The sequence below is a fragment of the Accipiter gentilis genome, chromosome 9, assembly GCF_929443795.1.
Source record: "Accipiter gentilis chromosome 9, bAccGen1.1, whole genome shotgun sequence".
In the NCBI taxonomy this organism is placed as follows: domain Eukaryota; kingdom Metazoa; phylum Chordata; class Aves; order Accipitriformes; family Accipitridae; genus Astur; species Astur gentilis.
The window spans coordinates 15755901-15768014 of NC_064888.1; the positions used below are offsets into that span (position 1 = coordinate 15755901).

The following is a 12114-nucleotide window of genomic DNA, read 5'->3' on the forward strand; positions in this document are numbered from 1 at the left end:
ATTTCAAATGCACACATTTGGCTGTAATACTAGAAGACCTCTAAAGCAAAACCCCTTTACTGCTTGCAATGGTATCTGGCGTTTCAAGGACCACTAGGACCACTCCAACGTTCCCAGCAGGAGACAGCAACTGTTATAAATTTCCAACAATTTACATCTCCCAATCTCATTTTAGACCAGCAGTGAGTCATTTTTCACACTGAGAACCCAGAGGTCTCTCTGGTTCTTTGCCTTAATTGAAATTGCTTCTGTAGTAAATACACTAAATAATTTCATTTGTTTTTTCTATGACGGAAAGACAATATCTTCCAGAGTGAGCAAGATTAATGTCATTTGGGTCTGACCAGACAATCATAGGGGAGACTATCGCACAAGAAACAAATACCCTGCTTTGTACGCGGATGTTCTGTGTTCAATTTATCTCCTCAGGAGCAGCCCCTGTTCAGCCTTCTATTATTGAGTTCAAAGCCAAGTCAGTAATATTTGCTGTTAAAAATGTTTAAATTTATGTTTCCTGTGAAAGCTTGCTTTAGAAGATGCACATTTTAAACCAGTCTGCAAACGTGAAACTAGGGATTAGTGTCTGTGGCTGCAGGTTCGAATCTACAGAGCCGTAAAGAGGGCTTTGGGAAGCAACAACACAGGCAGGCAGGATTTAAAAATCTGTAACTTGTTCTGTCCACTAAAATTAGTAACCCCAGCACACTTGAAATGCAGGCATTTCTCAAAAAAATAAGGAATATATTGAAAGGGCTTGCATTTAACCATTAGTTTGATCACATATTTCATATAAACTAACTTTCTGTATGAAATGCTACTACTTTAAGTTTTGCTGAAAGTGAATCTCTGAAGTCGAGCAGATACTCAGTTCATACAAAACACAAAGAAACACTGTTTCTTTGTAACAATGCACAGAAGAAATAAATATTCACAACAACAAAGCATAAGTACAACAGAGATACCTACTATACAGACAGATAAAAGAGTCAGCAATTTGCTTAGGATGGCACAATATCTAGGCATTGTAATGCTTGGTAATTTCTTCTTCCAGCACATTAGGAAACCCTATCTGTGAGCCCCAGCGCCAACAACAACTACATCTATGGAGGCATCTTACAGGAGCAGAGTCACATTGACCATCATAGACTTGTTTCTTGGACTTCACATCCAGTCTTTCCTAAAAGCCTGGTTTAAGTCACAGAACTAAGATCCAAAACAACTAAAGTTTCTAGTTTCAGATTCATACCTTTTGGGTTTTATTATTGTTAAGCTACTAAACTTCTTGACTTCCTTTTTTTGTTTGTTTGGTTTTTTGTGAAACCTTATTTCTTCCACATATTCCTCAAGTCAGGTGCTATTGATAACCGCTACAAAGCACGATTTAGCATATACAGATGTGTCAGGAATAAATATGGAAAGTATGGATTTATTAGGATATTCATAAAAGTTCACAAGACACAAATATCCTTGCAGTTTTGGTCAGACTATCAAAAAATAAAAAGGGAGTATTTACCTCAGTATCTGGAAAACCTGCAGAGGACAGCCAATTTGATGGTTTTCTTTATGTGTGTTTTTGAAACTGAAGTAAGTTAAGACAAAAAGAATCCATAAAAAGGAAACCATCCAGAATCCTTATCAAACATGAACATACTAACCTCTACAGAACTTCTCAGAAAAATAGCACACATTATAAGGAACAATACTGCATTTGTTTTGGGACTATATTATTTAGCAGCTCTCTTCAAATCCTTCTTATGTTATTCTGTGGTCTTTCTCCTTGAATTCCCTCTCACGAAGAGGCACAAAGACTAATACAAATTAGAACAATCTATGATGATAAATCCTTATGATTCTTCGATTATGCTTTAACTGATATGTAAATTAATGTATTTTATCACATAGCACTTATGTAAATACCTTGCTATCGGCATACTTTAACAGGTGAACTTGACCATGGGCGTTAGAAAAGATGAAAAACTAACACACTTACTCAGTAAGACTTCTCAGTATGGAAATCTCACTTTTTCAAGAGAAATACTACATAAAACATCTCGTCTACCAAGCAGTGCATTTCACAGAGTGTCGTGTCTAAAGTTTTCACAGCAAGAACTTTTCTTAACAGGCTGACTACATGCTGCAGATGAACCTGCATGAATTAGGAACAGATCTGAAATTTTGACCAGTGGAATCTCAATTGTATTTAGGTAGTGAACTTGCTGTCCTGGAGCTTGATGATCTGATCTGTTCGCACAGTTTATGCTTTCGGTCATTCAGCCCTCCAGCAGCAAAAAAACCAACCAATCCCCGTGGAAGTTGCTATGTTACTGTTCTCATAGCTGGACTGCTCACGAACTTCTCTGAATGCCTCCAAGACACACAGGCTGATAAAAGAGCACTGGCAGTGAGGTACATTTGGACGCACTGCAGCTCAAAAGGAAACACGTTCAGGACTGCATGGTGTAAGCTGAGAAAAGGTAACTTGTAAAGGGCAAATGCCATTCTGAAGAGTTTGCTTTCTTCTCTCCCATGAATATATGTAAGTTTTCACAGCTGCCTCCCTTACTACTTTCCATTTGTGACTTACCTCATGTTCAGAGGGACAGATATGTTACTCAAAACAACAGAAGAAAAAAAAAAATCAAAATTCACGCTGAGACCAAGCTCTAGTCTTGTCTCTATCACCAAATTTTCAGTTGCTCTCGGCACATACAGGATCCCTGAAGCAGAAGACAGGAAAGAGTGGTAGAAATCAACAGAAATCTTCTCTGGAGAATGCCAGTTCCAGTCCAAGTGAAAGTGTGTTGCACACACTAGGAAAAGATACTGCCCAGGAATTGCATGATAAGCTAATTCACTATACACTTCAAATCCACAGCAAAGCGAGCACTCAGGTAAGTACCAGCCTCATGAAAATCGAAGGCACAGACTAAGAAAACAGCAGAGCTAGCTTGTTGCTATAGTTGAGTCTCTACAATTTTCCTAAGTGCTACAGTAAAGGTATTAGTGCAAAAATGTTCCAACCTGGCAACAGTTTTACTGCTACATCTCTCAAAGTCAGAATTGGTACCATGGTAACAAGGAACTGTCAAATGTCAAAAAGAACCGGCCAGATATTTTGGCTAGACAGAATAAAGCAGCAGCAGCTCGACCATGCAACCTCCTTTATAAACATAGGCATTCAAGTGCACAACAGAGTGGTGAATGCCAAAAAGGAAATAAATTTCCATTCCAACAAAATAATACCTATCTACATAGATATGTCATGAAGCCCTAAACCTCACATTAAAGATGAAGAGGAATTGCCAACCCAAGGATAATAAAAGTCTGACAGAGTATGATCGTGTTTGTTCTAAGTGTAGAAGGCAGACCAAATGCATCAGCAGCAGACATCTCAGAGGAAGAGAACAGGAACAGCTTGAAGAAGTAAGGCCCAGTGGGGCAGAGCATCTCTCATTCTTCAGGCTCTTCAGATGCTCCATCTCAAGACATTTGAGAGCTGACTCCTGACAAGTCTGCTGCATGCCAAGCCAACCTGACAGAGGGCTCAAGATACAGGATATAATTTTCCAAACTGCAGGTCTCTTTAGAGTTTTGTTCTGAGTAAACTCATAGGCAAGACAAATGGGCAAAGTCCACTGTGCCTTCCTTGTGATCCCATTTTCTGCAGTCAATGTAAATGTGGCTGTCACAGACTACAGACATGCTGCTTGCCACTAAGCAACTGTACTGACTATGCTTCCCTTTGGTCAAGGGGAGGTGCCAACTTCATTAACAGAAACTAATGAAACTAGCCCCATAATCTGAATGAATTACTCATTTATTTGTAGTATCCATACTGGAAATCTTTAGGAAAGAGAGGCTTAGTTGCAACAAAGGCATATCTTGCCAATATATGTTCCATAACAGATTTATTTTATCTGTATGATAACAAAGCGTAAGTGTCCCAGCTGAAACAATAGCTTTACTGCACTGGATACATACCTACAGGGAAAGAGGTAGTTTCTGTTCTGCATAATATTGAATTTAATTAAACCTGACAAATAAAAGTGAGATGGAAGATGTATTATTACCCTTGCTTCAAAAATATAAAACTACAAAACAGCGAGCAAAGCGGCCAAGGGCACACAGTGAGAATCTGTGCTAAGAGCTGGGAAGTGAACCTAGAGATCACCTGAAATGTAATCAGTCTTCTGCATCAAAAGCTGTTTTCGAAGGTAACAGCTAAAAGAAAATGAAGCCTTTATTTTAATGAAGAGTGTCAAGTGGACAGTTTTAGGACACTAACTCTAAGTACCAATGGATCAAACAGCCGCATGGAAATGAAGCAAGAATTTAGGACTACAGAGATAAAAGGTTCTTAACCAGCTTGCAACTACATCAAGAACCACATTATACAGTCAGCTTCACATGCTTATTGAATTTTATCTTTAAAAAGGCAGTTTGATTTTCCGTTTTCCTTTCCTCTGCACCCTCCCTCTCTGCTGTCATTCTAACTGAAAACAAATGCAACTGCCCTAATAGTTCAGAATTCCCCCTTATTTCAATAATTTATTCAATTTACACCTATATGTTTTTGTGCCAATGCTGTCCTGTAGCTTCACAGCTCTTCTTGTGCTAAGTTGTTTGTTGGTATTTACATATATTTCATAACTCTGCTCAGCTTTCATTTCATGAACAACCCAAGCCAAGCTCTTCTACTTCCTCTCTTAAAGCTGCCTACTCATTCTTCTTATCAGCCACTTTCCTAAGTACAGGTACAGCATTTGTATTTCTTCTCCAGTCATGTGAGACCATTTTGACTTGACTGATTCACTGAAAATCTTTGGTGTGAGGCATGAGACTGACAATTCACATGCTATTTCTTTCCAAATGCAGGCATGTCGATCACTTGGTCCCTTCAAGCTGGAGGGATGCCATCAGCCTTGGCTGTAGTAATTTCTATTCTACCCTTGTAATCCTTTTAGCCACCTTGCTTTGCCTTGTCCCCACAGATAATGTGAGCATTATTACTGGGAATTTAGGCAAAGTGTTCATCTTGCCTTATGGTCCCCCATAAACCAGGTTATCCTTACTTTCTACCTTTTCCTCATCCATATTGCAGCCTCATTTCTTCTTTATCTCTCATTTCTGTAAGCTTGATTTAGTAATACACCAAAATACACTTTGCCCAATCTATACTATTGCTTTGAAACAAGGCAGTAAAACATGTTAGATGATATACCCTGATCAGGACATACCTTTGGTCTCAGTATCTTGTCCAGTGATGTTTTAACACCACCATTTGACAGTACTCTCACTGCAAATACCTTTGTTAACACGTGGTCCAATTTATTCACAGCTTTGGTATGATATCCACTAAAAACAGCCCTATTATTTTACAGTTATATTACAATGATTAAAGCTAAAGAAATAAACAAAACAAAGTCCTCAAATATCATAAAGTTTTAGTTTATGCTTCATATAAAATTACAATTATTAAGTAATACTGCTCTTGAAAAGTAAAAACAAAAGCACAACTGGCAGAGCCTAAGGGACTAAAAACAAGCAGTATCAAAAAGGGGTTGCTATCTCTGCTATCGAACATCTGACACTTAGTTGCCCATCCAAGCTATCACAGCATTTGTTTTCTGTAGCTTCTCAGTGATTGCTGAGGTACCTTTTCTGCACAGTTCTGCCCTCAGGCTCCTTTCTCCCTCTCTTTCTCTTTACAGAGATATAGAACACTGCCCTTTTCTGACAAAGCTCCCTGTATGATCTCATCCTGTCGTCCCCTTGTCTGGCCTCAGCTTGGCCTCCTGACAAAAGCAAAAGTAGCTACAAGAGCAATGAAGTTCAGTAGCTCAATAAAGTATTTTTTTAAAAAATATTTCAGAACAGAAAATTATTCCCTCTTTTTTTCTTTTTCTTTTTTTTTTTTTTTTTTTTAAATAAACACTCTGGTAGGTGAACTCTGTTTTACTTGAACAACAGACCTTAAAATAAAGCTACCAAATCACTTAAAATCTTCTACAGGAAGGACGAAAGCAGCAGGTATCCTGCTCAGAAAAGGTCCAAGCAAGCACTATTCAGAAAGAAGGTCTTCTTCAGGCTTAAGGAACTAAAAACAGAATATGCAAACACCCATGCAATCACATACTAAGAGCGACTGAGGTTGCTGCAGTTTGAAAGCACATGAGCAGGCAGCTAACCTGCTGGGCCATTCCCTATAGGTGTCACAACAAGGCAAAGGAATTTGCCGTGGAAGGTTTGGGGAGCAGCTGTCACCGAAAGAGAGACGTATATTTTTAAAGGCTTTGTCTTTTGTCTTCAGGTTGGGAAATGCTGTATTTGACCTCCTGCTGAGGCAGCAGCCCAGATGCAGCAGCCCGGGCTAGAAGAATAAAAGGAGGCAGAGCTATTATTTCAGGTACAAACACCAGAAAGCAGAGACAAAAGGCACAGTCATTAAATCATCACTACTATTTAAAAGCACACATGACAACTTTTTAATACTTTTCATGCCACACGAGTCTCCCCTCAAGGCATTCTCCAAAACAATTTGTGTTATCTAATTGTTAACTATCTCACTGGCCAAGTAAAACGAGACAAAAAAGCAGAACACCGAACACTGTCTCAGCAACAGCAATCGGCCCTCGATGAGAAATGCTAAGGAGCTGACAGCTCTTGGCCTGTTCCCTGCCTTCCAGCCGGCTGAGGCTGTGCCACCTGAGAAGGCTGCTGTCCCACCTGGCTCCAGCTTCTCATCTCTCCCTGCTTCCCCCCACGCTAGCCTGTATTCTGATCTACCATCTGCAGCTCCTGTAATCACTCCTCAACCTCTTCAGCTCAGCAAGTAGCTACCACCAAAACAGTTTAAACCAACTGGGATGAAACAGTGCAGGGCCAGTTGCATGAGCCAGGGGTGGGGGTTTCCCATAGAGCTGAGCCAGTTTGGCAGCTGGCTGCTCTGCCCTCTAGCCTCAGACTCCATCACTCTTCCATCAGGGATAACCAAGACCCTCGGGCACTGCCACGGGGACCCTCTCCCGGGGCCCTGCAGAGAGCCAGCTCAGGAAGCCAGTCAAACAGAAAACAAGCTGTACCAGCAAAAGCTCTTCTGCTAGTACAGGTCCCCGAGCAAGCTCAGGCTGGGAATCGCCAGAGAACAGGAGCATGACTACCAATTGCACTGGTTCAGATCCCTCTGCAGACCGGTAGACCTGAGGGACATCAGGCCAGGGTGGTTCACCTGCTCCACACAGCAGAGCTGCAAAGCCTCCCAGCCACCACTGCCAGGTCACTCCAGGTATCCCAGCCTGCAGGACATTGGTCAATAAAAGCCTTGTCCTAAGCTGTAAAGAGGTACTAATAGTGGATGGCCCTGGAAAGGATTTGGTCCAAAAATTTTCCCCAATATTCACTTACTCAAATGTGTTTCAAGTAGAAAAGTTTTTTTCTCCTTACATTTCAGAATGTCAGACACTGAACAATATGGATTAAAAATGTTTCCAGAGAGATCCCTTCGGCAGCATTAAATTCATACTTGGCGGAATGAATTCAAACCATTGTAAATTCCCATTAAGCTTGGAGAAAGGGAAAAACAAATGCTTATTCATTAAAAACAATGCTATTTGATATCTACATCAGGGGACTTCTGTAGGAAAGTGACTGGAAGAAGTGTTAAAGGTGTCTTTCAATAGATGTAAAGGAAAAAAAGAATGAGTTACTCAAAAAAACATGCAAGCATCCTTGACAACAACTTAAGCAAATCATGAAAGGCAGATTTCAATGATGCTCACTGTATAAAAAAAAAAGCAAAGGACAATCTCAACTTTTTTACAAAAACTGAATGATGGAGCAGAACCACTGTTGCTTTAGAAATAAGAAAATGTTAATGCACTCAGATGTGGAAATTAACCCTTTCAAAAAAGTCAGAACAGTCTGAAACAACATCACACTCTAAAGACTGACAGGCTGGGATTACAACTTGCCCATTCGATGATATAGCTCTCACAGATCATACGTGAATGTGACATCCCTGAAGTAGGGGCTATGTGTGACATTTCCAAAATACATTATGGTATACCTCAAAATATGAGTATTTAACACAGACAGTAAGAGCACTAAAAAACACAATGTAGATGGGCATGATGAAATCCCTGGAATAACTGGCGAAACAACTGTATACATGGTAAAACTAAAGTAGTTGTGAAACCAAATATTTAAGATCACTGGAAATAAATAAGTTGAATATGCAACTGGGAAATAAGAAGCAAAGCAAAGGACTAAGATGGTTTTTAGAATACACTGAGAGCACATGATTCCATTACCAGCTTTCCCAGTATTGTATCAATTAACAATGGAAAGACTGAAATCTGTACAGATTGCTAGAGTAATGAGCTGGGGAAAAAAAGCATGTATTCCCAAAAAGTAATTACTGGTAGAAATCAAACACTGACACTGGTCTTTTCTAGGACATGATGACTAACCAGTGGTTTTCAAGACTATTCCCTCACCCAAGCCCTAAAAGAAAAGGACTATAACATGAAAAGATCCAAAGATTCAGAACCTCACCTTCACTAACACACTGATAGAAACACACCTCAGGAAGAATTGGTAAGAGAGGGGGGCATATAACTACTTTTAATAGGTGTATTTTCAAAGGAAATAAAGTTTTAATGTCTCACTTAATGCACTTATAGCCAGAATCCTCATCTGACAAGCTTTTTAATTAAAAAAAAAAAAATTAAAAAAAATCAAGAAGAGATGTGATCGCTAACTACTGGAGAAACTTACCAGAAATTCAGAAAAAAGGGAGATTGTGCCTGGTCAACTGAATATTTTATCTTCCACACAGTTTTCCCCGATAAAAATCAGACAGATTAGTCAACATTTAGTAAAATTAATGATCCCTTCCCGTACAAAAAAAATAAATCTGTAAGTCCAATGAACATGCCTTGACGCGAAAGCCACTTTTGCATCAGGAGCTGCTTAGAGCACTTAGGACAAAAGGTAGCCCTGAGTAAAGAAATTTGGGGCTGATAAAAACTGAAAAGGAACATGAAAAGAAATGTTAACACCCAATCAGTTGACTACAAATCACTGTTTCGAAGAAGGTAACTTTCTCTGATGTTCTAAAATGGGGACTGCATACCAGTTTGGTACTAAGCAGAAAAGTTACCCGTGCTCAGTCTGGAATGGAACAGTTATCTGCCTGTTTTCCAAGCCAGTGCACATTATGTTGACATTAATCAGCTAAGAAAAGGAGAACCAGAATTAAACGCTCCAGTTAAATCAAACATGTTGGAAGCAGAAAGACCCTGAAGTCCATTTTCTACATTTACTATTCAGAGAAGCAATGGCAATATATCACAATCAAATATTGCTACTCAGTAAGAGTCGTGTAACAGATTATTGCCATGAAATACTGGCAAAACCGACTACTTAATACTCTACCAATAGCACTGCCACCTACTCTTGGCTCAAATTTCTAAAACTAATGACTACATGTACAAGAAACCATGGTACTTGTTTGCACAAACTTACACAGTCAAGGAATAAAAGTTTGGCAACAGATGTATCAGGGAGCGCAGAATGAACGTGAAGGATTTAGAGGCTGACACGTGACAGAAAATCAATGGTTTACCAAGATGGAGGGGCCTGAGTGTGTTCATTCCCACCATGAAATTACTGAACATCCATGCTTCTCGAAGTAACATTTCATCTATAAGATCAAACAGGGCAGTGAACAGCACTAGTTGGGGAAATTACAAATTTCCAAAGTCATGTATCCTCAGAACAGCATGCCACTGAAATGCTAAAAGCAGCAGCACTATTGCCATTAAATACATGTTTGGTTTTGTGGTTTTGGTTTTGTTTGTTTGTTTGTTTTGTTTGTGGTTTTTTTGGTTTGGTTTGGTTATTTGTTTTGTTTTGTTTTTTAAAGAATGCAAGACAGTCACAGGTAGCATTTATTCAGAATATGACCATCCAAGAGTTAGTAATACACCAAAACAAGTCTTTTCCTACCAGCTGATTTTGGAGTGAATTTGTCCCTGTTGGCTGCACATACTGCCAGTAGCCTGTATCCAAGATCCAAGTCAAATCCTTGCTGAGCTGCCACTCGACTAACCACCTGCAAAGGGAAAAAGAGAAAAAGCTTTGTTAGGGGTTACTTGAGCTCTTTACAAAGTTAAGTTAACTCGCTTATCAGCACTAGTGTTAGGCAACTGAATCTGCTGTGATAGCCACAGTACAAACATGGTATGGGACAGTGCTCTCCAGCAGTTTCCAGTGCAAGCACAGCAAACTGAACACAGGAGTCTTCCGGTGATCTGGTTATTTGCCCACTTGCCAGAAGAAAGGCCTGGTAGTACCAATAAAGTTGGAGAGACAAAGCTTTTGCTGAAGAAATAATGCAAGAGAAATGTATGCAAAGATTGTACAGAATACATTTTACTGTACTTGAGACTTCAGGATGAGAAGTTCCTAAGTCTCTGTCTCTGCATAACATGCAGTTCCTGGCCCTGTTCCCAAGAGCAGTGCCCAGGTCCTTTAGGTTAAAATGTCCTCCTCGTCACTGATGGGCAGCGTTCTCCTACGCTGTGATCAGTGTCACAGTTGCTGCATTTCAACAATAGCATATTGGGAAGCACATTTACTACAGCTTTATGATAAATAGGCCTGTGCAAGAAGTATTTGCCAAACACATTAAAGAGGGAAAGAAGATTTTGGTGGGTTTTTTTTTTTGGACTGATCTAGAAGTACTAGCAAAACTAGGCAAATCAAAGAGTGGGGTTAAGGATGAAAAGCAGTCAACCGTTTCTCCAGGCCAGCAACTCAGCTTTCAGCCAAGAATGTATCCTCATGAAAATCTGCATAGTATAAACAAAATGCTGTGGTCATTCTGGCAAACTATGCTAAAGTTATACACAGCAGAGCTTTTATATTGCCTTCTAGTGGCACAGGATGACTTCAGACTCAGAGGCATATATAAAACAGATTATTCTTAACCATACTGCTTTGCATTGAAACAATGGTCAAGGAACTCCGTAAGAAACAGAACAGCATTTCCTTGTGCGAAGCAAAAGAAAGCGCCTATCCTAAATAGCTTACAATAGAAGAAAATATCCTTTCCCACCCCTATCTCCATCTGAAAGCTTCTTTCTAAATTAATGACACTCCAATTATCTGCATCCAGGACTGATTCCCCCCCAAAAGCGACAGTATAGAACAGAGTGAAGAAGCAACATATGTGATAACCTACAAATGGTAAACACATGCATGATTCTGCCCTACCTACTCCACACTATTACATGAATCTTATTATTCTGAACTTTTTCCAATATTGACTTTTCGTAATTAACAATTAAGAACCAAATATCTTTCTTAAGAAAGCATTAGCATGGATAAAGTTCCCAGGTAGATTTTTGTTTCTGTTGTTTGTTCCTATTCATTTAGAAATTACAGATTCACATGACTTAATCAGGTGGGAGTGTCCCCTCTCTAAATTTTTTTTAACACTCCTCAAAATTGAGTAGCGAGAAATGAAATGAGAATTTGGGATAATCAGTGCAATAATACACAACCCTAGAACACACCTATTGTTTTATCTTCTGTTTCTCTTTGCAGTTACAATTGTAAGTTTTAGATAGGAAAGAAAAAATAATTTGTGAGAAAGAATGCAATTATTTTTGATAAATCAAAAAACATTTCCAGCTTGGTAGATCAGCCTGTAACCCTTTACACTTAAAAGTCTGATTGTTGTTAATATCTTGGCTAAGACTCTGGGTCCAAACTTGCAAAAATTAGATAAAATAAAGAAAAAACAAACACAAGCAAAAGAACAACAGGAGAACAACAAGATATCTCATATTTCATGCAATAGGAGTGAAGACTGGTGGGCTGCTATGAGATCTGGAAGACACTTACACACTTGGAAAGCACACTGTTCCCCTTTCCTACTTCCAGTATCACCATAGTTCAGCCACTGACAGGCAGACATTAGGGAAGGGATCAGTAGGAAGTAGACAGAAAGCTCCTCTAAAAAAAACCATCTTGTTAAAGGCTCCTGAGGGCTATGTCTCATTAATGTGTAAACATTATTTAAACTCCTTTAGGCATCATCTACTGTAC

The 12114-nt window shown here is 39.3% G+C and overlaps 1 protein-coding gene across 12 annotated transcripts in view; it reads right to left on the reverse strand.

The window, feature by feature from the left end:
- Window positions 1-12114, reverse strand: part of ZMIZ1 (zinc finger MIZ-type containing 1) — a 362912-nt gene that overhangs the window by 124545 nt on the left and 226253 nt on the right. For 11 of the 12 annotated variants that reach the window (XR_007507221.1, XM_049809830.1, XM_049809846.1 and 8 more), the window contains one exon: window positions 10009-10114. Coding sequence is in view for 10 of the 12 variants with exons in the window: in XM_049809830.1 (XP_049665787.1) it covers window positions 10009-10114 (106 nt within the window). In the remaining 2 variants the exon portion in view is untranslated. Of the gene's footprint in view, window positions 1-8775; window positions 8871-10008; window positions 10115-12114 lie in introns of those variants that run through there. The other variant, XM_049809845.1, reaches the window with a different exon arrangement.